The 27651-nt window shown below is 40.6% G+C and overlaps 1 protein-coding gene across 9 annotated transcripts in view; it reads right to left on the bottom strand.

The window, feature by feature from the left end:
- Nucleotides 1-27651, bottom strand: part of PIKFYVE (phosphoinositide kinase, FYVE-type zinc finger containing) — a 101999-nt gene that overhangs the window by 40425 nt on the left and 33923 nt on the right. For 5 of the 9 annotated variants that reach the window (XM_043505658.1, XM_043505659.1, XM_038421751.2 and 2 more), the window contains 11 exons: nucleotides 27148-27305; nucleotides 25862-25973; nucleotides 23610-23757; nucleotides 22926-23093; nucleotides 14306-14368; nucleotides 11840-11969; nucleotides 10042-10222; nucleotides 8077-8151; nucleotides 7107-7214; nucleotides 599-739; nucleotides 79-205 (listed from right to left, as the gene is read on the bottom strand). In XM_043505658.1, coding sequence (XP_043361593.1) covers nucleotides 79-205; nucleotides 599-739; nucleotides 7107-7214; nucleotides 8077-8151; nucleotides 10042-10222; nucleotides 11840-11969; nucleotides 14306-14368; nucleotides 22926-23093; nucleotides 23610-23757; nucleotides 25862-25973; nucleotides 27148-27305 — 1411 coding nt within the window. Of the gene's footprint in view, nucleotides 1-78; nucleotides 206-598; nucleotides 740-7106; nucleotides 7215-8076; nucleotides 8152-10041; nucleotides 10223-11839; nucleotides 11970-14305; nucleotides 14369-22914; nucleotides 23094-23609; nucleotides 23758-25861; nucleotides 25974-27147; nucleotides 27306-27651 lie in introns of those variants that run through there. The other 4 variants (XM_043505660.1, XM_038421753.2, XM_043505662.1 and 1 more) reach the window with 2 other exon arrangements.

The following is a 27651-nucleotide window of genomic DNA, read 5'->3' as shown; positions in this document are numbered from 1 at the left end:
AGCAGTATTAGTAAATTAATAATCCACTTTCCAACTCTGTTTTGGGAAAATTAGCTCTGACATCCAGGTTCTACTCACCATTAGGTAACTGGAACATTTGCATGTAAAATTTATGACAGGTTCCCAAGTGTGGTTTGGTCAACAATTGATCCATTGACATCACCAAGTCTCCCTGAGTCATCCGACTTATTCGGTCTAATACTTGCTGCAAACAAGCATAAGATAATAGAAGAGGGCACAATACTGTCATAAGTTAAAAATATATGTTCCAAGCTCTCTATCTGCTACTCTATCCTTAGAGAAGCCTAAGGCATTAGCTTATTATAGTGTTTTCCTAGAGCGAATTAAGGAAAAAAAAATATCAGCCTTAACTTTGAAGTCTCTTGGTTTGCATCATTGAGGTAACACTAATTTCACGGTTTAAGAATTCATATTTGAGAAATTATTCCAAAGAAATAAAATAATAATTTAACTAAAACTCCAGCTATCATTGCATTTTAGCCCATTTAAAACAACCATACCAGACATGACTTATTACAGCAACATGATACTCTGGAAGTATCATTTACTATTACTGTTTTTGGGACCAAGCACTCACCGGCTTGACATTGATGACCAGAGTGATGCCATGTTCCAGCAGCATGTCCTGGGCAATTCGGGACACAGTCTTCTCAACCAGAACCAAGGTAGGCCTGACATCCACTATCCGCTGCACATAGTTCTTCAAGAACTCCCTTTCCTACATACCAAGAGAAAGTAGGACAGCAACTGCAGATCTAATTTCGTTTAAAAAGTGAAGCAGTCACACATCTAGTCACTTTCCAAATGCTGTGTCATTTCAGGCACTAAACCTGCCCTTGAGTCATCATGCCCATGTAAGTGATTTTACAATTCTCTTTATATAGAATTAGTTTCTCTCTCCTATTACTGTGAAAGGCCAATGCACACAGAAGAAACTGACTAACCAGAAAGCACAGTCAAATGCATAGAGTACATATACATTTCCCATTCTCCCTCTCAATGTTTAGTGTGAATTTTACTGTGTCTCTTAAAATAGAGGCTTAATTCAATTAGTTTGACACATCATTAACACAGGAAGACAACCCCTTATCAATTAGAACTGCATATTAAGATGCTTTTATATGTTGTGTTGAGGTGCATTCAGTCGATTAAAAAAAAAAACAATGGAACTTTGAGATTTTAGTAAGTTACTCAATTTAGTTTTTTGCATTACAATGCTAAAACGGATTCTTCTACATAGGTTTATTCTATGGATTTGTTTGCCTAGGACACTCTGGAAAATCAATCTGAGTTAATGAAAGGTGCAAATTTCAGGTATATTCATCTTTCATTAACTCAGATTAACTTTCCTAAGTGTCCCCATGTACACAAATCCTATATTACACACACACAAATGTTAAAACAACATTAAGGGAGCAAAAAGTAAGGTTGCATAGGCAATGTTATTCAGCTCCCCTTGTGCATGATGCATTAGGATTCAATCTTTAATTGCATGATCACGTAGTACTGTTTCTTTAGAATCCCTCCCTCATTTAGTGTACAGTATGAAGAATACTTTTGTCTGTAGGATACCCTGCCCAATTTGTTGCAGAAATTGGAAGGTAGGTAGTAAATGAAGCAGAGGGATTGCAGTAAAAAAAAGACAACTGAATTCTGCTCTGGAGAACTAGATTCTATCCTTGTGAAACAGAATTCTTGCCAGATGCTAATAAAATCATTTAGCCCACAGTTTTCACAACTGCTCATTAGCTGTGTTCTCTTCATTTTCTGGGCACTTAAGCCAAGACCCTGGGGTCTGATTTGCGGAAGTGCTAAGTACTCACAGCGATCGCTGAAGTCAATGGGAGTCGAAAGGTGCTTTGAACATATAAAGTGCTATATAATGCTAAGTAACAAGGGGGAAAAAAAAAAAATCAGGTCCCAAGTGTCTCGGATTGGGAACTCAAAATTCATAGATATTTCTGGACCATAATCTTCGTGCTTCCATTCCCCATTTGTCAAATGGTAGATATACCCTTCATCTCACTGTGGTGCTATGAAAATAAGCTCATTAATATTTGTGAAGCACTGAGATACTAGTGTGATGAATGTCACAAAAAAGGCCATGAGGAAAATAATTCTGTCTTCAGAGCAGGGTGTGAACAATATACAGTAAATAAGGCCTAGGACCACAGATTGAACAACAATTATAACATAAGATATTGAATAGCAGCTTAAGTTAGCACCATCCACTCTGTACATTGAATGCGGCAGGGGACTAGCAGAAAAAATAAAATGTGATCATGCAATTAAAGATCATAATGTACACAACAACGAAACCAAAGTAATGTTGCACAGGCAACCTTAATTCTGGCATTTCCTAACTTTGAGGGCGTAACTTAGTATTCTTTTAATGTAGTTGTATGTGTGGTTTCCTGGGTGTTTTTTTTTTTTTTTAAAAAAGCAAACTGCAAAAACGAATTCCATGATGTGGCATCATACTGACACCCATATGGGCCAGCAACATTGGAACCTTTAGATCTACCCCACAAACCTCTGTCACTTAAGCTAACAAAATGACTGATAACAGTACAGTAACTCCTCACTTAACGTTGTAGTTCTGTTCCTGAAAAATGCAACTAAGTGAAATGATGTTAAGTGAATCCAATTTCTCCGTAAGAATTAAATGTAAATGGGGGGGGGAGGGTTAGGTTCCAGGGAAATTTTTTTCCCCAGACAAAAGAAACCCCTTTATATCCCCCCCCCACACACACAGTTTTAAACAAACAATGTAATACTGTTCACAGCAATGATGATTGTGAAGCTTGGTTGAGGTGGTGTAGTCAGAAGGTGGGGTATTTCCCAGGGAATGCCTTACTGCTAAATGATGAACTAGCACTCGGCTGAGTCCTCAAGGGTTAACACACTGTTGTTAATGTAGCCTCTCACGCTCAACAACGCAGCACAAATGGAGAGGGAGGGGAGACAGTATAGCAGACAGAGAGACACTGCCCCTTTAAGTAAGCTGACCCACTCTTAAGTACATTGGCTTTTTAAGTGGATCAGGACGTTGAGACAGCAGCTGTTGCCAGCATACTCTCTGTCTCTCTCCGTCCGTGTCCCCACCCTGCTCTATATGGAGAAGGGGTAAGCAGGGTGCAGGAGCAGGGGGGAGGGGGACACCCTGACATTAACCTCCTTCTTCCTCCCATGCACAACAAGCAGGAGGTTCTCAGGAGCAGCTCCGAGGCAGAGGGCAGGAGCAGCACATGGCAGAGGGGAGAGGGACAGCTGAACCGCTAGCAACTGATAACCTGCTGGGCAGCTGCTGCACTGGGTACTTAGGGGAGCAGGGAGCTGATAAGGGGCTGCCGGTCCACCCTGGTTACAAGCCCCCACCAGGTAGCTGCCACGGGCTGCTCTTCCTGCAAGCAGTGGACAAAGCAGGAGGCTGCCAAACGACTTAGAAGGGAGCATTGCACAATTTTAAACAAGCATGTTCCCTAATTGATCAGCAACAAAACAACGTTAATCGGGACGACTTTAAAGTGAGGAGTTACTGTAATAGGTTGTCATCCTCTATATGGACCAGCACTACAGGTGGGATGGACACTTTGCCAGTGAGTTTGACAGATACTTGCTGAAAGACAAAATGGAGAGACTAGAATCTTGGGTCCCAGACTTTGGAGGGCAGTGTTCCCTAGTGAGCACAGACCCTTCTGTCCCACTCCTGGCTCTGCCAGCCTGTCCCTAACTCTTCCCCAGCCCTGGTTCCTCATCCCAGTACTGTCTACACCTCCAAATACCAATCTTATGCAATAAGTCCTAGTCTACACTCCAGACTCCTCTTCCCTCCCAGTCCAGCCAGTCCCAGTTTCCCTTATCCCTCCCTGGGCTTCTCAACACATGACCAGGGAATCCCAATCTCCCCTCACCCTTGTCCCAAACTACTCCCCCCCTCAACCTACAGGTCTGGCTCTTGTCCACACTGTATGAGTCAGATAGCTTCCACCAAGCTGCCTGTATGCGTGTGGGGGAGGAAGGGGGGGAGGGAGGAAGTGTTCTACAGAGCGCAGGAGAGACTGTTACCCTGCTCTCAATTCAGATGCCCGGACCTGACATGGTCCGGGGCAGCTTGCAGCTGCAGAGAAAGTCCTGCTCTGACTTCGGCTCAAGCATGCCTGGCTCAAACAGAATCTTCAGGGAGTTTAGCAGCTAAAGTCTAACAAGTCTCAGAGCAATTTTTTCAAAGGTTCCCAATCCGCTCTAGTTATGAATTTTTTAACAAAACACCTGGTGGAAAATGCCAATTTGTCCACAGCAAAAACATTAGATGAAAACGCATAACCTTAGACAAAAACTGAAAGAAAGCATTTAGATAAGGCAGAAACATTCAATTTTGAGATTTTTGGAATATGACACTTTGATTTTCCATTTCCATTTTTTAATTTTATATTTAGAGTTGAAACTGGGACAAAAAGTGTCAACATATTTGGAGTTTTGGGTCATGTGAAATTTTGAAGCCGTTTCTGGTCCATTCTTCAACAAAAGAAATTTTGAAATTGCAAAATCCACTCCCAGATAAAAAATCCAGCTCCTGCACAGATCTACTTACAACTTGGCCAGATTTTCACAGAGTTGGCAAAGTCAAGTCCCTGACACCAGGGCAACACACTGCAAAATTTCAAGCTCCTGCTCCAAAGCATGGGGAGGGGAGACAAAAAAAACCACAACCTCTTCTACCCCCAAGAAAAAGGTCACCAAAACATCCACTTCTTTAGTCTGTTTGTTGTTAAATCTATTTAACCTGATGAGCATGGGGATTTCTGAAGGATGAGGGCCTAAGCTTGCACACTGAGCATGGGTACATGGCTGACATATCGAGGCCCATGTGGGCAATTAGCATCTGCCCAAAACACCAAGGGTTTTGACAATATAATAGTATGTCAGTAACCCTGTTTAGTGTGCACTTGGTTCTCAACTCGATTTACCAAATATTCCCATCCTTTAAAATGGCACTTATTTGCTCGATTTATGATGAACCTACATGACACATTAAAAAGATAGTATTCAGAAATTTCAACTGTATAACAGGCTATTTTCTCTAATCAGAGTCATATGGAAGGTGAGTTTAGTTAAGGATAATTTTAACTGGTTAGCAACATAAGATGATTTTGTTTAAAGAAAATTTAAACCTCCAGCTTCCATATATCAGGATAAGCAGGATTATGCATGTGTAGGAAGATTTCATAACTCAATACTTTCATTGAGATTTTTTGGAAGAAGTCTGCTGACAGACAAATAAGAGGATTTGGTAGGTGATAAATATTTATCTGCAGATCATCAGTTTATGCACTTCATTTCAAGTAACCATCTGTGATCAAAAGGCAGTACAAGAGTATCTCCAGTGTCTTGTGTTTCAAAGTGATATTAGGGTATGGATCCTATTCCAATTACGCCTTTGAGTTACTATACGTTACACAAATTCCAGTACTAAGAAATTGTTCTGGATGCTCTGTCAAGCTGGCCAGGAAGTTACTGGATGGATATTTGCAAGTATGAAGAATCTCAAGCAATACTGCCTCAAATCCATATCATGCCAAGGTTTGGTATGGATTTTAATATCAACAGAAAAGGTTGGGATAATTCTAAGCATACGAGATCAAGATTAAAGCCACACCAGATGTATGGATTTATCTTTAATTAGTAGAGAGAAGTTTCAAAACCCACCACTTCGCAGCATTAACTAACCCCCAGTATCCATCAGCATTTTTCTGGCATCCTCAACAATTTCAGACTTTGGGGTTCAGCAAGATGGATAGATTGTTACTGCTCCTCACACAGCGCGTGAGCAACTTTGTGGCAAGTTGCATAAGATCCAGTATTGAAGTTAAATGATCTTTTGACTGTGAAATATGTAATTTGTGGACGAATCCTCCACTGTAGGACAGTTTGTGCTATTTGTTACAACTTCCACCTGCCAGAAGGAGTGCTTCGGACCATGCTAGTCCCGGTTACCCTCTGGCTTGGAGTTTACTCAGATCCACCTAGATTTTCTGCCAAATCCTCTCACCACCACTGTTCCCATTATCGCTGCAAGGATTAGAAAGTTGTTTACTAGCAGAAATTATTGACCTACCCTCCATGAAACATTGTTTCATTTCTTCCATAGCAGTTCCCCCTCCTTCTCCCCATAGTTAAAGGGGACAAAGGAATATAGCCAGCCTTATTTCAAGGACAGCTTTGAAAAGGTGACAGTGAACTATATTCAGAAGAAGAAGTTACAAGCTCCAATTTTCTGTTAACACAAGGGATGAATCCTATCCTTTGTTACTGAAAAAGCTATTTCATCAAACAATGTTGCATTGTATTGCTAATGTTTTAATTTCTACATGCCTGTGCTAAGCACCAATCCTCTCTCATAACTGAACCAACAGACTGTCAATCAGTCAATGAAGCACTCAATTTAAGGGCTTTCAAAGGGTCACTGTAAATAAACACTCTTATTAAGACTGCTCCTTTCAGAGAGATATCTATATTGTGTGTCTGGACAAAAAGAAGCTCTACCAATTTAGGCATTAAACCCCCCTGAAACCTCCCATCAGTGGTGAGAATGGCTCTAAAGCAATAATTTGTAATTGTCTCTATTATTAGACCGAGCATTGTCAGTTCCTAACAGAACACCACAAATACAGAAGTACACCTGGACCCAATATTCATCCATTCCCGAGTCTCAGTCAGCAGTTCTGCCATTTTGAACAGCAAGATCCCCGATTTTTAGGCCCACTCTATAAAAACACACTTCTTAAATATTCATGTTACTGAAAACGGCCATGAATTCCTCTCGATCCATGCAACTCCCCCAGCGTCAATGGGACTCGCACATTTCTGTTGAGGCCAGTATACAACTTTTTCCTGAAGTCCCAAGCCCAAAGCAGCTGTGAGTTATCCTTCATCACAAATTCTCTTTCTTCCACTCCACCCAAGCCCCCTGGTGGCTGGAATGAAGTTAAACAAGTGATGCTCTACATATATGGCTAAGTCATTAGATCATAAAAAGATAATACAGAAAATTTAAACTAAAAACAGAAGGAAGATGTTCTAACCTGAAGAACAATGGGGTCTATGCAGGTGAATTTTGTTTCTTCTCGGTAGAGGTACTCGATGGAACACTTCAGCAGAAGAATTTTGGGATTTTTTATATAGGTGTTCATCTAGAGAAAGGCAGGGTAGTTAAATCAAAGGGAACAGACATCTAGGTGAGAGTAGACCCAACACACCCTCCATGAGGAAGTTTTTTGAAGCTCCCTCATACAGTTTCCCAAAAGGTGACATAGTTGCAAAGATGAAGTTCTGCAGCATATCATTCAGATGATCTTTGCAAAGATTTACCACTAAACCATGCCGGTTGAGTAATAGCTCCAATCAAATAAACTTTATGCTGTGCCAATCTCATATCAGAGAAAGCAAGATACAGTTTCATCTGTCCTGCAGGACAACTATTGCTCTGTAAAGAGAATGTCATCAAACGAGTTCCTGGTACAAACCCCTTTCTTGCACAACAGATGGAATTTTAATGATCCAAGACTTCCGAAGCCACCAGAGCATACTAGGTCAATCAAATTCTCTCCACCCTGATCACTGACTTTATTTTACAGACTCATTTACTATATGCCATAAAAAAAAAAGAGTGTACCCATAAAAGGATCTTTCCCCAATAAATCTTACAGAGCTTAAACTTTTCTAGAAAATGTTATATTCTACAGCTTTGAGGAAAGTTGAGTCCGTGCTCTCAAAACTCAGACCCCCTAGACTACAAAGGAACCCCTTTGAATGGAAACGCAATATACATGCGCACACAAAAAAAATCCACAAATAATCTACTGTTCAACAGCCTTGAGCAAAGCCCACTCCACAAACCCCTTAGGAGAAAGGTTTTGTAGATCAAAGATGATGTTGCAGTACGTTTACTATCAGTATGCACCACCAAGGAGGAGAAGTTTCTCTTTTTAAATAGAATACCCAGTGCAATGCTAAAAGGAATGCAGGCTATTTTATTTACGACACCTTCATTACCTTTTTGTGAGCAACGTTCTTGGTGCAAACAAAGCCATTCACCACCACAGAGTCAAATTTCTTTCCACCTGGGATCTAACAAGATAGCAAGAATTAAAAGGCTTTCTGGTTTAACATTCACTTAATCTCTCTTTAAATTCATTGAGCGGCATACTATGTAAATTCTTAGTGAAAAAAAATGTATTTTACAGCATGCATAGGTTTTTCTAAAACCTCAATTTGCTCATTTCTAATTTTTGTTCTGTTACAGATACAGTAGAACCTCAGAGTTAAGAATGCCAGCGTTACGAACTGACCAGTCAACCATACGTCTCATTTGGACCCAGAAGTATGCAATCAGGCAGCAGCAGAGACCAAAAAAACAAAAACAAACGCAAATACAGTACAGTACTATGTTAAACGTAAACTACTATAAAACCAAAGGGAAAGCAGAATTTTTTCTTCTGCATAGTAAAGTTTCAAAGCTGTATTAAGTCAATGTTCAGCTGTAAACTTTTAAAAACACCACAACATTTTGTTCAGAGATACGAACAACCTCCATTACCATTACTGTACTACAGCTCCCACTATTCCATGTCAAGACCTCTTTAATAGCATACTCTCAGTGAAGATAACAAAAATAGAGCCTGGAAATGGCAGCTCTACATATCTTAGAGCATTTAGAAGAAGTCTGCCAAATGGTCAGAGCCCCAATAACCACAGTGAAAGGTAGGCATAACAATGGATGCCACGTGGGCTCTCTGAATTAAATTTAGGTTGCCTAGAGGCATATTTCAGAGATCACATTATTGTAGAAATCCCTTTCTAGGTCATCTACAGCACAGCATTAGGTTCTGAAGAGCTGCTCTCTACTGAAACTCAACCTGAGTACTAGGAGTGGAGGTAGCAACAAATATGGTAGGGAAAAGATTTCATGGGGCTGTCTGCATAAAAGAGTAGAAGACTCGCCTGTAATCTTACTTGGCTGCCTGAAACAGAGGATGGCCTAATGAGAGTAATTTCTGTAAGGAGGAACAGGATTGTGCCTGGTATCTTTATTCACAGCAGCTTCATGTCAGGTCCCAGTCTCCTGATGGCCTTTCTGATCTGTGATCACGGCCCTACATTTGTTACAACTGCTGTAGTCATCGGTGCATCTTGCGTAACTCCAAGAGGATTAAGCTACCTCATGGAGGCCAGTTGCTGGGCTTTGTGTGGAAGGGTTAACTCTTGGGTAATAGGCAGTTACAGGAAAGAGTTTGCCTCCAGTACACTACACAGCAGGCTGCCAAGTACCAAACATCTCCCGTTAGACATGCAAGGTTTAAAAAAAGCCAAAGGCAGGAAGACAGTGGGCTGTTACTCTTACTTCATCCCACGCCATCCTCTGCAGCCTGAAAGGAAGAGACTGACTCAAGTGCCTCTAAGTGCTTTGCAGCATGGGAGGCAAGAGTCACGTACACATCCTTCCCCAAAATAGCAACTGTCTTCTCTGAAACATAAGACATCTTTCAGATCAGCCGCCGTGTTAGTCTGTACTCGCTAAAAGAAAAGGAGGACTTATGGCATCTTAGAGACGAACAAATTTATTTGAGCATAAGCTTTCGTGAGCTACATCCAATGAAGTGAGCTGTAGCTCATGAAAGCTTATGCTCAAATAAATTTGTTCGTCTCTAAGGTGCCACAAGTCCTCCTTTTCTTTTTGCATAAGACGACTTGTGGCACCTTAAAGACGAACAAATTTATTTGAGCATAAGCTTTCATGAGCTACAGCTCACTTCATCGGATGTAGCTCACGAAAGCTTATGCTCAAATAAATTTGTTCGTCTCTAAGATGCCACAAGTCCTCCTTTTCTTTTTGCATAAGACATCTGATACTCCTGCTACTGGATTTGTAGTTTTCAGTCGAGACGCCTGCCCCGTCAACAGCCACATCATCTTTATTTCACACAAATTTCCTGCCATTCTCCCACTCCCAGAACTCACTTTTTTTATGTGGACAAACTGGCGGATATCCATATCATCGTCTCGGTTCTTGATATCAGGTCTGACAGTCTGAACTACCTGGCAGACCACAGGCACAATGATATCCCTCCAGGATAAGGATAATGATTCATTGTTGAGTAGCTGCTGAAGCAGTGCCATCATATGGTTATGATTAGCTGAGCTGCAGAGGAATCAGAGTGATTAAGGGAGAGGAGGGGAACACACATTGCTTCATCTGAAGCAGTGTGACCTAGAGGTTTTTTACTTCATAGTGTTTAAAATGCAATCAGCAATTTGAGGAAACATCAGTCAGGAGTGTTCCAGGTCAGCATCTTGTTTATTTTTTCTGCTCTATAGTAAGAGGCAACAGGTAGCACAGAGAAACAAAAAAAATCTTGATTTTTCCCTACTGGGACAGAATTTCTTAAATAAAAATCAAATAAGTGCACTAAGTCTCTAGATCAAGTCTCCCTTGGAGAGAAAGTTCAGTTTTTGTTTGACAGCAAGTTATTAATTGTATTGCTCTAGCAGCAAAATGCTCTTTGCTGCAACTCAGTTTCACAGCACACTGTACATGGGTGGTCAATAAGCAACATCTCTTGGATGCTGTGTGGCAATTTTGCATACTCTCAATAAAGTTCAGACAGGTAGTTCCATTTCAAGATTTTTATGTACTTACATCATGCTATTTAAGGCATGCCAAATATTTTTGGTGGAGTAGTCCCAGAGTATCATGCCATGCAGCATATATTAACAGTATCATGTGTATGTCATATTGGGAGGAATTATGCTTTATATGCAAGGACCTAAGAGTTCAAATATGGATGGTTAACCATCGGTAATTTTAACAGCAACTGTGCTACTTTTTCCTTTGACTTTTGCAATGAACACAACATTAGCAGCAGACATGAAAATGACTGGCATGTTTGTAACGTTTAATGACATTAACTCAGACACACGAGTGCAAAAAATTGTTTCAAAACTGTGGAATCACCAAATCATGGCTACAGCCAATTGCCACACTCTCAGAAGAAGGCATCCCTTATCACACATCCCAGACAGTAAAATCATGACAACAGCAGACATGTAGGCTGCATGTATGAAAATGAAATCTCAAAACATGTCTGCACTATCAGCTAATTCAGCACTGCTGCGATTGATGCAGCCGTGTTGATTTAGCGGGTCTGGTGAAGATGCACTAAGCTGGTGGGAGAGCACTCTCCTGTTGATGTCTGTAATCCACCTCCCCAAGATGCGGAAGCTATGTTAATGGGAGAGTCTCCCGTCAACATACGGTAGTGTCTACATCATGCTAAGTTGACCTAAGTTACACTGACTTCAGTTACATAACTGAAGTAGCATAACTTAGATCTACGCCAACGCTGCAAGTTGACCAGCCCTCACTAAGCTATTAAAGGACACTTCTATAGCGCCAGACATTTATGTGGCATTTCACCCAATAACACACTTACTCTGTGTCAGGCTATTGATGATTTAAGAGAGCCAAGACAGGGGACAACAGGACAAAGAAGGGGAGGGTGAGAAGAAATTGGGGAAATTGCGAAAGAGAAAGTCTCAGAACAACTTTTTTTTTTTGGAAGGGGAGAATTTTTACCAATCATGGATTCCTTTCTTGCTTCTCTAGCATATTGATCTTATTACAGAAAGGATTTGAATTAGAGGTAACATTTTCAAAAAATGTTTAAGGAGTTTAAGTCCCATCAAACATGAAAGGGACAAAGCTTTTGAAAATTTTATCCTAGACATCCACATCAATTCCCTTTTATGCTCAACTTACAGAAGCCTCTCCATAGCTTGTTTCTCCCCATTCTCTTCCCTCAGCAGATCCAGATTGCTGTGGTGCCAGCCTAAAGGTGTGAAAAACAGCTCTTTGGATTTCTCCTCCACCCTCCGATTGAACAGCGACTCTAAAAAAGGACAGCAAGAAAAGCTTGTTTATACAAAGTCAAGAGCTGAATGCTTACTCTTTCTCCTTTTAAAAAGCTGAAAGACTTCACCAAGACTAGTTCAGGCCTTCGATGTGAGGCTCTTGAAGTGTTAAAGTTGTGCTGGAAACAAAACAGTGTTAGTCACTGACAGTAATTTAGGTATTCACAGTGTCATCAACTATAGCAGAGTAAGCATGCTATTCCACACTTCAGGCTACACAGCCTCATGCCAGATAATTTGCTTTTCTTCTCTCGAGCCTGCTCATGAGCAGTTCAATTTTAAAGCAGCAAATTAACTATGTATGGCTACCTATATCCTCGTGTTGCCTAAAATAGGTAGTAACTGAATCCCCATATACTTAAGACCTTTTAAAATTAGAACAATCTAATCTTGTATGATTTCACTGGCAAAAAGCTATTGTTTTGGAAGGCTTATATCCAAAAGTAGCACTAAAAAAGCATCTAGTTATTCCACTCAAGTAGTGGAGTTAGCAAAAAGGTCATGTACATAAGAGCACATTCAACTTATTTTAATGTTTGTTTTATGTTCTAATATAAATTTATCCACAATCAAGCCCAATGGAAATGCATCTCCTGACTAATACAGTCTCTTAGAAATTAAGTAGGCAATTGCACATTACGAGTACAAGATTTTAAGACAGTGGCGATTTAACCCACTAAAGCTAGGGCCAATCACTTGAGATAAAATCCTACTGAATAGGATTGTTGCTCATAATATTATATCTTGCTTTTCCAACATAACTGAATGAACTCCTAGAGCAGTCCAATCTTTATCAACAGAAATCACAGTAAGTTCTGTTTAGTCTCTGAACTAACACTACTCAAGTCTCACAGTTTTGCTAGCAGTCTAGTCAGAAGGCCAGATTCACCATGGTTATTCCAGTTTTATAAAAGTAAGACTCCACTGAACTGGAGTAACCAGAGTCAGATCTGTATGTAATAAAAATATTGGCATATGAGACACAATCTACTAGGTTGGTTACCTTTTATAAGACCAAAAATAATAATATATGCACCAAAACAGCTTGTTAAGAGCCATGGTTTTTAAAGATCTCCTTAAAATACATGAAGCTGACAATTCGGCTTGAGCTTGATGCCTGGTCAGTCTATTTTGCTTTTGTCTTTGCGTCGATTCTTATTTTTCCCCTTCGAACAGTACAGTTCCAAAGTAGTAATAATTCTTAGGAGTAGTTTAGTTTTGTTTTTTAAAATCTGTCCTTTTATGTCAAAATAGTTTTTATTTCATTTCTTCAGGTTGTAACTAATAGTTATCCTTTAAATTTTCATAGTTTATAAGTTTCCCCCAAAATGAAATGCTAAAAATCTTAACTTGTCCATTAATTTTAATGATTACATTTGATTGCCCTCTCACCGCCCCCCCCACAGCACTACTGTATCAAAGAGCAATACTAGAAGCTTCACTATTATGCTGACTATACAATTCAAATTTAATTTGTGCCACTAGTGCAGAGTTCTGCACTAAAATTTAAATCTTTGCAGTCTAGGCTGCAAGGGGAATGGTCATCTTTTGGACAACTCCTCAATACGATTACAGGCCATGATCATCATATTTTAAGTAATCTGCATAGGACCACCACCACCACCACCCCCCCCCACACACACACTATGAGTACGTGACTAAGAACAATGCCTGTGAAAAAATAAAAAGGCATTTTCCACTTTTAGATGCTTTGCACCCGATACTGAATATTTGTCAATAAATTGCATGCCTTCATATCCAGAAATATATAGCTTGCTTCCTAATCTAAAAGGGTCTCAAACTTACAACTGTGTCCAATAGGACTTGCATTTCAACAGAAGCAACAAGAGAGCCAACGTGATTTAAGAGAAGTTGTGCTACACTGACCTCAGAGATTAGTTTTGAGATATTGGTGGCACAGAGATGTTAGGTGCATACACAAAACGTTCAAGGAAATAAGCGAGTAGGAGAGTTAAACACCTGATGGAGCCCAGGAAAAAAAAACAAAACAAAACAAAAAAACTAATCTCTTATATGCAGGAACATTTGCGGACGGGGACGTGCCAAACACAGCCAGTTACTGTGTAATGAAGGAAACTTCTTTTCAAGGGCATTTAAAAAACAAAGTATCTGACAAGCCTGAGTTTAATCTGAAAGTGAACCAAGTAAGTGGAGAAAGTTACTTAAGAGTTTCTCACTACGTGCCTTTAGAATTACTTTAACAAGCCAATGTTTAGCCCAGCTCTAATATCAATAGAAGCTTTCATATCTACATTACACATTCACTGGAAAAAAGCATTTTCATTCATCTTACCCTTGATGAAAGCGTCACTTATTGAGATCATCTGTTGACCTCCGTTGTCAGGATTCAAGTACTCTGAAAAGGATAGAGCAGATGGAGATGGGAGGAGACACAAAAGTGACAGGTTATGTTGGCTTGCCAGTATAATATTATGTACACACCCACAGCATAAGAGAAAAAATTACTCATTTAAAGCATTTAGTCATTGCTGTAGCAACAACCTGACGAGTGGTTAAGACAAGAATATCCTCTCATACTTGTTCTGTCAAGGCTCCAAAATGACGGCACAATATTGCTTAAAACTGTTCAGCAACCAACCTAACATGGAGAGTATACAAAATAAAAAAGGGTTTGGGGGGGGGGGGGGAAACCATCTGCCTTTCCAAGTTCCATGTGGCTAGTTCCTCCCCCTACAACTACATCTGGAACCTATTAAGTCTTCACCTGAGAGGGACTGTGGAGGTACCCAAACACAATGAGGAAGTAGGTCTCCTTTAATTTTTTAAGGCACATTAAAACCAAAGGTGTTCCCCCACCCATGCACAACCTTAACTTTGTTCTCAGATTCAGCTAACAGGCCCTTTATGAACAAGCAGCTCTCTCATAGGAGGGAAATAGCCATCTGGTTCTGGGACTCAAATCAAAGAAACAGACATGCAATGTGCTCTCCTTAAGAGCCAGAGGGGGGAAAAATTATGCTACACTTAAAATGAATTACGGTCAAAATGGAAAGAAAAGGGGTCAGTCAAAAATGTGTGCACAGCTTCTGCCCTGTGACGGGATGGTGGGGCTAGGGGCTTCTGCCACAGATGACTGATGCCTGCTGAGAGTGGAGGAGCACAGTTTAAGGTTCAGCTCCCCCCACCTCCAATAGCTTGTGTCATGACCCCCCTGGCACACTCCCCTCTTACCCTCAGCAACCTCCGCACAGCCACAGCCGCTAGCTACAGCAGCTGCCATGCAGGGAGGGGGGCCCAGCAGCACGTGACTAAGTGAGGCCAGCAAACCCTGGCAAAAATCCAGGGGTGGGGAGGAGGGGACAACATGTGACCCCATGTGCCTCCCCCCACACGTCACCTCTCGCAGCAGGGTCAGGGTGTCAGCGGGGCTGCAGGTGTGCACCAGCTCTCAAACATCTGAAGATTGTCATATGCAGCTCTGAGGGTCAGTAAGTTTGGTCACCCCAGTGTATAATATATATGTGCATGTTATGCAATACAAGATAACTAATTACTGAATATGGTATCTATCAACTTATTTGCCAAAGAGTTTTCCAGGAAATATCTATCAAACAGTTGTAACCATCACATGTCAAGTTAGTAACTATATCCAGCTCTCACAAAACCAAAACAAAAAACCAACAATGCTGTTTAGAGGGAAAAAGTAGTATCCAATGACCCCAAGTCCCACATAAGCACCCCCAACATGACCACCACCCTGCCCTCCCACACCAAAAAAATCCTAACACTTCAAGACGAAGTCTTTTGCTCTGGGATGACCGAGTGCACACTTCCAAGGCAGAGAAATACAGAACTAAATAAGACAACTGATAAAGTAGCAGAAATATCAGAACTATGCCCTCATGAATTACAACACAAGTAAAACATTAAAGAGGGACACAGTCAACATAAGTTATATTTCTGCCTGGTAGTTTCATATCTGAGGGTATCTGCAACACTATCTTCCTCCCCCGTTATGATTATTACTCTAGACCAGTGGTTTTCAACCTGTGGTCCCGGACTACATCTAAGATTTCCAAAGGAGTCCGCACCTCCATTTGAAATTTTTTAGGGGTCCACAAATAAAAAAAAAAAAAAAAAAAAAAGCTTGAAAACCATGGCGCTAGACTGTAAACAGAGAAACAATCTCTTCATTTTATTTCATGCATTTGACAGCTCTGCGCATGGAGTCCTCTCTCTTTTGCAAAGGGTTAATTACATGTCCTGGGAATGCAAGCACATGCTTTCAGTTCATGTCTGGCAAGAGGACTCTTTCCTGCTCCTTCCTCTTTATGCTGCCTAGTTTCACTGTCGCTGGAAAGAGGAGTGGGCATATGCAAGCATGGTCCCTTAAAAAAAAAAAAAAAATCAAATCAATAAATCAGCAGGAACGAATCCCAATCCCAGTTTGGGCATGTTGTCCAGTAGGTGCTCTAACTGAAGCTTCATGCATAATGGATGAAGAGTCCAAGTTGGCAGCATCCCCTTCAACTTAGTTACTAATACTCTAGTATTTTGTCCAAGTAGAAGTTGAAAGGAGAGTGTCTTTAATAAGCTGTGCACAATTAGTTATACTAAAGGCTAGCTGACTACTTTGCAATCTGCCCCATTTAGGGGATAGCATACAGCTACCCTACACCAGAAGCATACTAGAGACTAATCTGTGACATAATTCCTCCCCAGCCACCACTTACACTAGAGTAAGAAGTAAGTTATTTAACCTCTTTTCACAGAGCAGCTCACTTACCCTATATACCTTGGACAGCAAGTAGAGGGCAGAACCAGGACCCCTTCCCTTGCAGTAGTTTCCCCTGCCCCTACAGCTGGAGCCTCAATGTGAGAATCTTACTCCACTATGCACTGTAGGGGCTATGACAATCTAGCACTAAATGAGGGTTACTTATTAGGAATATCTGAAATACATATGTTGTAAATCAAAACATATCAAGATTTTATTGCCATGAGTTTGGCACAACCACATTATTCGCAAGTGGTAAAGCCACAAGTTTGTTACTACAGATGAACCCAACATGTAGCAATAAATGTTTTGTCACGTGCTACCCCCATCCCCCACATAATACGGTATATTTTGTTTAAGCTCCGTTTCAGGAAGTTGTTTTAATTTTTGTATCCTTGTCTAACAAGCTAGATAGCTTTAGCACCCATACAGAAGCCTCCTGGTGACAAAGTTAGAGCCAAGTATGCTGTTTTGTTTGAGAGGCTGTTTCTAGAAGGTTAACGAAAATTATTTTTTTAAATAAGTCCACGCGTGTCACTTTGTTAGGCCTGACATTCAAGAGCAGGGCTGGGAGAGAGTGCTGTGTATCACTGAAGGTGGGACTCAAGAGTTCCAGCTCTCCCCCATGGAAGCTAATAGGTGGAGTTTCCAGCAACGGCAGTTCATGAGATATTTTACTTCAAGATATTCTGTCCTGAGTTCACAGCCTAGCATTAGTCAGTACCGCACCAGTAACTGTTTTGTATCCCTGCTTATACCCATGATGTGTTTTGTTTTGGGGAGCAAGGAGTATGTGTGCTAATTGAAGGATTAGATTTTTATTGGTAAGTATCGGTAAATGCCTTTCACCAGACACACAAAAATTTTCCATTATAATCATTAAAATTTACAGCTAGCAAAGTAATTGATATGCCACACGAGAACTTAAGACTCAAAATGTAGCGATCTAAATTTTTGAATTAAGCTAGTTACAAATGGACTAGCAAACGAATAGTAGAAGTAAGTATGATTCGCTTTAAGGATATTTACATTGTATATTTTGACAATTTGTGTTTTAATAAAAAGAAAAGGAGTACTTGTGGAACCTTAGAGACTAACAAATGTATTAGAGCATAAGCTTTCGTGAGCTACAGCTCACAAAAGCTTAGAGACTAACAAATTTATTAGAGCATAAGCTTTCGTGAGCTACAGCTCACAAAAGCTTATGCTCTAATAAATTTGTTAGTCTCTAAGGTGCCACAAGTACTCCTTTTCTTTTTGTGAATACAGACTAACACAGCTGCTACTCTGAAACCTGTGTTTTAATAGTTTATAAAGCTTTAACTTTCAGACAATTATTTAATGACAGACCTTGAGATTCAGAATGTCCCACAAATGAAAAAAAATTAAAAACGCTTAAAAATAAGCATCTGTCAAAGTTATAAAAAATAAAAATCAAATTCTACCAAGCTTATTTATAGACCAGAGCTGAGATCTAAAAAAGTACCTTGGAAGTTTGAAATAGACAAAATTAGTCTGTTCACAGATGCAGGCTATAAGACAATGCAATCTATTCCATAGATTCTATATAGCTTTTAAATAGGGTTTCATGGGTAGAAATAGGATATACATGAAACTATTCAACAACTTCAATAATTCACACTGTTGAAAAGGGATGGAAAGAGTTAAAACCAATCACAATAGCCATGACCATTAGGAAGGATGAAGTGAGATCAGGAGGAGAGACAGAGCTTTTCTTCATTGCTACTGTAATCACTCTAGATCACTAATAGCAATTTAAAACGTCTTAAAATCATCCTGCATTAGCAAAATGAATATATGTCATTTTCCCTTGGTTGTGACATGCCCCCAGACAGGCAAGCCTGGGCTTGCCCTCACTCACCATACGCTGACCAAGACAGCTTGAGACGTTAGACTGGGTGAATAGTTCTACGAAAGCTTTGGTTAAAAATAGGAAAAAAAAAAAAGCCACAAAACACCTTATTATGGACTGCCAACCCTCCTTTCCCGTTCCACTGCAATTTTAATCCCCTTTATATCTAACTACACAAAAGGTGAAAACTGCTCTGTATTGAAGAGAATCTGAAGATAGAACTGTCAAAAATTGACATAGCATCTACAAGGTGAAGTCTCAAAAAAAAAAACCCAGTTTAAACAATGAAAAAAGTTTGGCTGTTTAAACACTAGTTCACTTTTAACACTGGATGGGTTTTCATTGAATGAAACACAAGAAGAGAACATGATGATCACGTTCATTTTTGTTTATCAGTTTCACTTTCCAGTTTATAAATTAACAACCTGCTGCAGCATTTGGGCTGCACACGCAAGAAGTGAATGAAATTTGACTCCAAGGTTATCATATTGGAATTTAGTTTCCTGGAAGCGTCTGATATTATTGAGTCTTTAATGTCCTCACATAGACAAGTCCCTATACTCGGCTCAGCAACAATCAAAAAGCAGCATTAGAATACCAAAAAGTTTCTAGTACATTATAGACTATTGCTCTACAGCTGTCCCCTGTATGCACCCTGCAATTTCCACCTGTCATAAGTAACTTTATACTGCAGAATTGATTACATACTTCTTAGAATGGATGCTTTGTCCCTACTTTACCTCTCCTTTCCCCATGATTGTGACTTATAGATTGTGTGATGAAACCACCAAATTACTTCCTGCAGTAGGAGGGTGTGTCACCATCAGTTCTGCAAGTTCTTTCACAGTAAGGAATAAACTCACTACCATGTAAGATAACAGAAGATTCTGACTAAAGCAAAGCCAGAGACTAATTCCCATCATTTTAATAGGGCAATATCACAATAGACTGCATCCAGCATCTATTAGCTGCTAAAGGTTTGTCTATGTGGGGATACTTTGGAAAATTAATCCAAATTAGTTCATTAATTTCTTAGGAAGATTTTGGCAGAACAGCCACCAAGCAAGATTTACTTACAAATGGCAGTATACACATCTGACCTCTGCTGTTTTAGCACTTTCCTTTTCCCATCATTCATGTTTTAGGAGATCTTCCATTTAATTCCCCTGAAAATACAGAACAGTTTCCCATGTCTTGATCAGCCTAGTTTTAGAAGCCTGGAACAATAGGGCCAACACTCCGTTCTACAGTCCCTTTTGAGATTTTCACAGTCTCACATCGACTGTCAGGAAGGGTTTGTCTAAAACATCTAAGCATTTCCCTTTCCACTTTATCCCACAGCGTCCCCTGGAGGTTCTCAAACTACAGGACAGGAACTATAAGTATTAGAGAGAGTCACACAATTACTGGCTTCAAATGTTGTAGAATATCTACCCCTAGTTAAACAATGCTGACCCTGATTCTGATCAGCCTCATGACAATTCCACCATCTTAGTGAAATTACTCTCACTTTTACATTGCTATAAAATTGCCTGGATATAAATTTACTTATGCCAGAAATTAATAGAAAATTCCAGATTTGGTTACACTAGTTCCAGACACAGAGGAGCTCCATTAAATTCCCCTTCATCATGTAATGCTTGCCTTAACAGCCCAAAAGTACACCGATTTCTTTTGTAGTGCCTGTAACCAGGCTTACCATCCTTTAGACAAACTGCAGCCCACTTCCTTGCACTTGGGAGGGGACTCAGATAAAAATGAGACTCAGCCATAGCCATACAGACTTACAATGGCAAGTTCAGTTCAGATTTACTGAATTCCAGGTTTCTTCCTCTTAATAAAAGGATCTTTTGAATTATTCCCCCTCTCTCGCCAGGTATATTAACTTCCACTTTGAGTCTCATTTTGTTGTTTCCACCTTTTCTAATTCCGCAAGTGTCCCAGCTCCTCCCAGTTTAGATTCCCTCTACAGATTTCATTCCAGCAGTAATGCTAACTCTGCCCACAATCCATTGCAGATTTCTATCAACTCATTCATGTCTGTCCTTGGAAAGCAGATAAACAGCTGATTTGGCAAGTGATATCTTTAATAATTCAGTAAGCCTGAATGGGGGGGGGGTGGGAAGCCCAAGAACAACATGCCTGGTGTATCTGCTGTGGTCAAACTTCACAACTCTATTGAAGAGTAACATGCTGAGGCTACAACACAGCAGAATCTACTTCCATAATAAAGTTCTCTCAGATTGGCAGAGACCCCGACATTTTTTTTTGTCTTCCTCTGCAGCATGGGGCATGGGTCCCTTGCAGGTTTAAATTAGTGTAAATGTGGATTCTCTGTAACTTAAAGTCTTTAAACCATGATTTGAGGACTTCAGTAACTCAGCCAGAGGTTATGGGCCTATTACAGGAGTGAGTCTGAGGTTCTGTGACCTACAATGTGCAAGAGGTCAGACTAGATGACATGAAGGTCCCTTCTGACCTTAAAGTCTAGGAGTTAACACAAAAATTTAGGCCTATGCAAAAAAAATAAAAATAAATACAAAAATCCCATAGACCACCTAGGATCACATTTTCCTATCAGTTTATAATGGGTAGATAATGACAAATATGATATTCATCAATGTGACAGGAACATAAACATACAACTTCCAGAGAACTGAAGCCCACACCCTTCTGAAAAGGAGGAGAGCAAGGAAAGAAAAGATTAGAAACATCTGCATCAGCAATTTCCAAGATCTCAGAGCTCTGTAGTGGGAACACACTTTCCTTTTAGGTTTATTCCTGACTGCCCCAGCTACTGTACACTGTGAATTAGATGGCTTATCTTTGATTCCAGTTGTGCGTGCTTGCTCTCAAATATCTAGTTTTATATACTGAATAAGGTACAGTGGACAAGATTTTCAAGCTTAAATACCTTAAATTAGGAACCCACATAGTAAGCTGTGCCCATAATGGTCAGCGAAGTCAATGGATGCTGCTGATAATCTTTTGAGGGGAAGAAGGTGGGGTTATAACATCAGGCAAAACTAGGCTATTATCGAATATAAAGGCACTCAGCTTTTGAAAGTACCTTCAGCACTTTCATTTTTACAATACACCTATTTTCCTTTCCCTCTGGACAGACTTTAGCGGGTACCAGCAGTGCCTGCTGTAGATACTTGAATTTAAGGTTAGCCCACTGCCAAAGCAGCTTTTTCATTTTTTGGTTGCTAACAGTTGCCGCCTCAAACTCATTTTAGGCTGAAGCTTTCAGTATTCTCTGTCCAACTCAAAATTTTTCAGAGCAAGCCATCTGTGAACAAGTGGGGAAGAAGAAAAAAAAAAAAAAAAAAAGCTTTTCTGTCCTAATTCACCCCAACAGAAACTTTTCCATTGTATTTACATCGTCAACTGAGGGATGCACTCATTAGGAGCATCCCAATTAAAGATCCTCTACTCTGCTACTGAATCTTACAAGAACTGTGGACAGATTCCATAAACAAAGACTTTTAAATGCCCATTTAAAGAAACCAAGGACAGGAATCTGCAAAGCTGTTGAAGCTGCAGGTAAGGGAGGGGAGAACAGAAATAAAGAGCCACTCCAGCATTTAAAGGAGCCACCACAATTATTTGCAACCAAAAAACAGTGGGCCAGTCTTTGTTTCAGTCAGCCATAGTCTGGTTCACAATATACTATAATAGAATGGGAGAATAGGCGATATTTTCAAATAGTTTTCACTTGCCTTTTCACATTCCAATTTAGCATTCATTTATAGACGGGATTAAGAGTTACTCAGCAGTTTGACTATTAGATTTGTTAATCAATGCATTTTATAAAAGGATAATTGGACCAACAGTGAAAACTGATGAAGAGATGGAGGGATTAAGTTTTCTCCATCACTAATGGAGATTAAAAAAAAGTGGCAGTCTGATTTTTTTTTTAAATAATCACACCTTAAATTAGATAGATTGGAATCTTCTTGGAACATACATACTTATGATGTTGTCCCAGTTAGCTGAACAAGACAATATGTCTGGAACTACCATGCTGTGAAACAAGAGAAGAGGTATCATGGTATCCTCCGACTGCAAAGAGAAAAGCCACACAAGAAGTTGCACGCTCTTCAGAGAAGGTGGCATAGTTGGTTTATTCTGAGCACCCTTACAAAGATAATAGTGTCAAGAGGAGTATGCAGGTGGGCTAACTGAAAAGATCTCATATATACACCCATCAACAAGACAACTACAGGTAGTAGTGAGTAAACTCAATGTCAGGGCACCGCTCTCCATCATGTGCAACTCCAGCTGGTGACTACCTCATACCTTTTTGGTCGGCAGGGTGAGGGGGCACATGTGGGTATTTGGAGTGCTTCTTGATATGGAAGTTCACGTTGTCCAGCTCCACGTTCAGGTTGATGGAAGCGGCTGAGTCACTGTCCATTGCGGACTGGAAACTGCTGACTGATGTGCGCTTGCTAGGGCTGGCGGAGTCTTTTAATGTTGGGTAAGGGGGAAGATACAGGGAGGAAAGGGGTTCAAATGGGTATCATGAGGGTATTGGAGAGGAGAAAAATTGTCTTTAATACATAAAGCCCAGTGTGCAATACTAAAGGGATACAGTATTTTCAGTCTTAAATACGTACACTTCAAGATAAGATTAAGTGTTGGAAGGAAGTTCTATAGGTTTATTTTAAAACCCAAGTGAACATTAGGACAGTGTCTGTCTTGACACCCCGAACTAGTCTGTCTGTGCTACTGTAATCCAAAAAGAGTTTATACTAATTTGGAAACATCAAGTCTTGCAAGCTGATTAGAAAATACTGTATCCACCACAAGAAAACAGGAGAACTAGTGAGGTTTTAGTTTACTTGGAACCTTACAGCTACTATCAGCAAAGTAGGACTTTCACTTCCATTACACACACACACACACACACACACACACACAAAGAGAGAGAGTTATGCTAATTTGTCATGCAAAGATGGAAGAGAGTCAGTTGAAACTCACTGGCCAAGTTATCCTCCCCTTCGTCAGCAATCTGTTCTGTGTCACTGTCATCAAACTTGATGTCTTTGAACCAGGATGGCTCGGAGTGCCCCTCTACGGAGTTCACCGAATCACTGTCTGGAGAGGGGGTTTCTGAGAACTCTGTGCTCTGGGAGATCAGGAAAAGTAAAATTTATTCTTCAGCCTTACTGGGACGTTAAGCCTCTTTAGAAAGGTACCACTATGCACTGATCAAACACAGCAACAGCTTAAATTTATATTGTGTCTTGCAGCCTGAAGCACTTCACAAAAGTAAATGTATGCACACAATGGGATAAACTTATCATCGAACCACCCACCACTTGAGGAGGGGGCAGCAACTGTTTAAAGAGGTACTTGCTTCCTGTCCTACTCTGCCCACATCAGTCTTTGCTTCTTCCCCCAGGCACCTCACCCCACTCTCACAAGTCAATCATGTTGGGGAGGGATAGCTCAGTCGTTTGAGCATTGGCCTGCTAAACCCAGGGTTGAGAGTTCAATCCTTCAGGGGGCCATTTAGGGATCTAGGGCAAATATTGGGGATTGGTTCTGCTTTGAGCAGGGGGTTGGACTAGATCTCCTGAGGTCCCTTCCAACCCTGATATTCTATGATTGAGGCAAATGAAAGACTTGCAAGTTTTCTATTCACCCCCACAACATGTTAAGAGCCTGCACAGATTTGAGTGCTAGGACTAGAGCAAAGGGGTTTGCCAAACTCTATACTTTGCCCCCATAAACTGACCATGCTGATCTGGGAGAAGGACACGCACTTTTAGCTCCTTGAACAATTCTGTGACTGACCAAATCAAGTGGGGCTAACCGATTCAGTTGAAAGCCAGGTTTGGCCCTCTAAATCAAGAGACAAAACTATTGTGAAGCAAGCCCTTGGGATCTGATGGCAGGGAATCCCAGAGAGCAGACAGCAACTCCAATCAACCCCCCAAGACAGAAATTTCCAGTCACCAAAGGAATTGCAGTTCTAGATAGAATTTCCTCCTTTGAAACTAATGCAATTGCTGCAAAAACAAGTTCACCGACACCAATTTAACTCCACTGAATTCAGTTGAGTTACTCCCAATTTATACAGAAATAGACAAGAGGAGAGTCAGATGCAACTTCCTGTTGACTTTACACACTACAGGACCAGAGATCATACAAGAGCATGACCAGTAAATCACGAGTTAATCATCAATTGCAGACTATATACAACTAACTAAAACTTTCCGTTTCTTGACTGGTAGAAGTCATTGCATGAATCAAGACAAAAACTAATGGTATTGGCAGATCTTACCCCTCAGCATCTCTCAAGCAGGACAATGCCAGAGCCCAGATAGCATCTTCAGTCACTGACAAACTTCTCCTTTACTGGGGCCCTGACTTTCTTTCTCCACACTGCAACTTAGGCTCAGAATAGAGAGAGACTATTTATATACCAGGGTGGAGAAACCCTTTATGCAAAGTCTCCAGATACTTTACTGGCAACAATAAGTAAATTATGGAATTCAATATCTTCCTAAACCCATCAACTTCTTTTGATCAGGAATTAAGCAATTAATTTCCCAAAATATTGTCTAAGAGTTGGAACGATGGTGTATTTTTTGTGTGTCTTTATGAAGAACTTGTCAAAGATGTCATTGTTCAAAGAGACAATGGTCCTTTCCAGACCATTCTAGGACACATCTACTCCTAGAGAGTAACAGCTGTTCTGAATACTGGCTATGCTATTCAGAACCCACATTGGAATGTGCTTACCATTGTGACTTTAGACTTTTGTTGATGCAATCAGAGATTTTAGAACCTCTCCTCCTTTTTAACTTAACATAGGTGTGGCCACCCTTTCTCCTCACAGAGGAAGCATCACAGCTTCCTTGCCTGACCTAAAAAGAAAAGGAGTACTTGTGGGACCTTAGAGACTAACAAATTTATTTGAGCATAAGCTTTCGTGAGATATAGCAAACTTGCCTGACCTAGTTTCCTCTATGACCTTAACTCAATTAGTTTACATTGGTTTAATGAGATTATGAGTATTTCCACACACTCACAAGACAAGACAGACCGAGCTGGCACAGGGACAGCACCAAGAGTACAGAGAACGTGAGGCAAGACTCAAACTAGGCCTAGTTCTCTTGAAACCTAGGAGCTAGCAGAGCATACAGAGGAAGGAGAGATTGACAACAGTTCGCCAGCCACAACGGAATCGGCATTCCAATGGCAGCTAGAAAAGGTTTCTGTACCTGTAGTGGTCTGTACAGAGCATATTCATCTCTAAAGATTTGATCATGGTGACTGACACAATCTAGCCAGCGTCCATCTACCAGTGCTTGTCCTATTGCGATGGCTTGAGCTCTAAGGGTAGAATAAGAGACAGGCGAGTATTAAGAGTCTGGTTATAAAAGTGTGTATGGTTTACAGTACAAACTTTTACCCAAAAAAAGCGTAATTAAGCTCTCCTTTATTTTGCACTATTTGTTAGAGAAAAGGTACTTATTTAGAGACAATTTGATGAGGCAGTGGATTGAAAACATGACTTGAGCCAGGAATGCAAGTGTTCCCCATCTATATGTTTGGCTGTTGATTTTTGGAAGTGCTGAACACCCCTCCCCCCAACTCCTTGCTGTAGGTACTCAGCACCGCTGAAGACTCAGGCCCATGCTGTGCAGGCTTGAATCATCATCTCGATTCCCGCCCTTCTTAACTCAGCAAGACAGGGATAATATTTTACAAGCCCTCAGCACTGCAAGGCAAACATACAGTGCTATACGGGATGGTAAGCAGTTACATTGCAGACCCAGTTATCCCTAGATCTTGGGGCCATCCAAAGCCAACAAATAGTTAGAGGGGTCTTGAGCCCCACTCCCAGGCCAGCCAGCTATAGCAGCAAGGTTGTGCTCATGCAGCTAAGAAACACAACTGCAATATCCACACAGCACAGCTGATCTGATCTTTTGTTTACGGAGGTTACATTATTTAAAAGTGGAGACTATCACTAGAGCATCTACCCAAAAGGCACGGCTTAGTTCAACCAACATTAGAAAATCTTTAAGAATGAGTTGATCAGCAATTATGAAACAAAGCAGTGTTCCAAAAATAGGGACATTCTTAACAGTAGTCTAGTGCCAGTTTTAGCGATTACCATTCTCACTGTCCCCTCTGCCCATTTCAGTCTGCTACTCCAATTCTGCTGCCTCCCGGCCCCCCAGCTACCTTTCCCTTCCCACTGGGAAACTCCTTTCCCTTGGGCTAGTCGTCTGCCCTAGCTTCTGACTCAACTTGCCCCTTCGTTAAGTTATGTGCGGTCAGAATTAGCAAATGAGCTAAAGACGTTCTTTCCCTTGTTCAGGGGAAGGGAGGAGATCAGAGTCTCATTTCCTCTCTCCATCCACTGATACACATGCAACTCACTTTAAAGGGAGAATATACCACTGGGGGAAAAAAAAATTTACACACATGCCAAACAACACCTACAATGAGTGCAATGGCAGATGGGTTTAATTTAAGCATTTTTAAATATCAGGAATACCTTGTAGTAATGTGTCCATTTCTGATGAGCCAGTTAACTAGCTCCTTTCCCACAATGCAGTTAGGATGGGTCCGCAGCCAATAGCGGTGGTCCTGAAACTCCATCCCACTACTGTGATGGCAAATTTTCTTCCACAAATCCTTTAACTGGACAGAGTCCTGTGTGAGAGAGAGACAGTTACGAAGGGTTTTAGAAAGACTGACCTTGCAGTTAGATACAGCTACATCAGCACAAGCCTTCAAATTGGCTCTTGAGCAACAGACTTCCAATAATAAGAGTAAAGTCGAAGCCGTTATGAATTTGCTTCTAAATAAGCAGTATACATCAGCTGCTATTTAAGTCCTTTCTTTTACAGCAAGTGATCCTATATACTGAAAATGAGGCAGCAAAGATCAATTCAGAAAGAAGGGAAGAATTTTTGCAGTAATATTTTATACATACAAACAATGCAAAAGCTCACTGTGTAAGTCATGCAAGTACTTTCCTAGCAGTAAAGCTACCATG

This window comes from Dermochelys coriacea, chromosome 11 (genome assembly GCF_009764565.3).
Source record: "Dermochelys coriacea isolate rDerCor1 chromosome 11, rDerCor1.pri.v4, whole genome shotgun sequence".
NCBI lineage: Eukaryota > Metazoa > Chordata > Testudines > Dermochelyidae > Dermochelys > Dermochelys coriacea.
The sequence above is the reverse complement of the archived record's forward strand: the minus strand, read 5'-3'. Positions and strand labels throughout refer to the sequence as shown.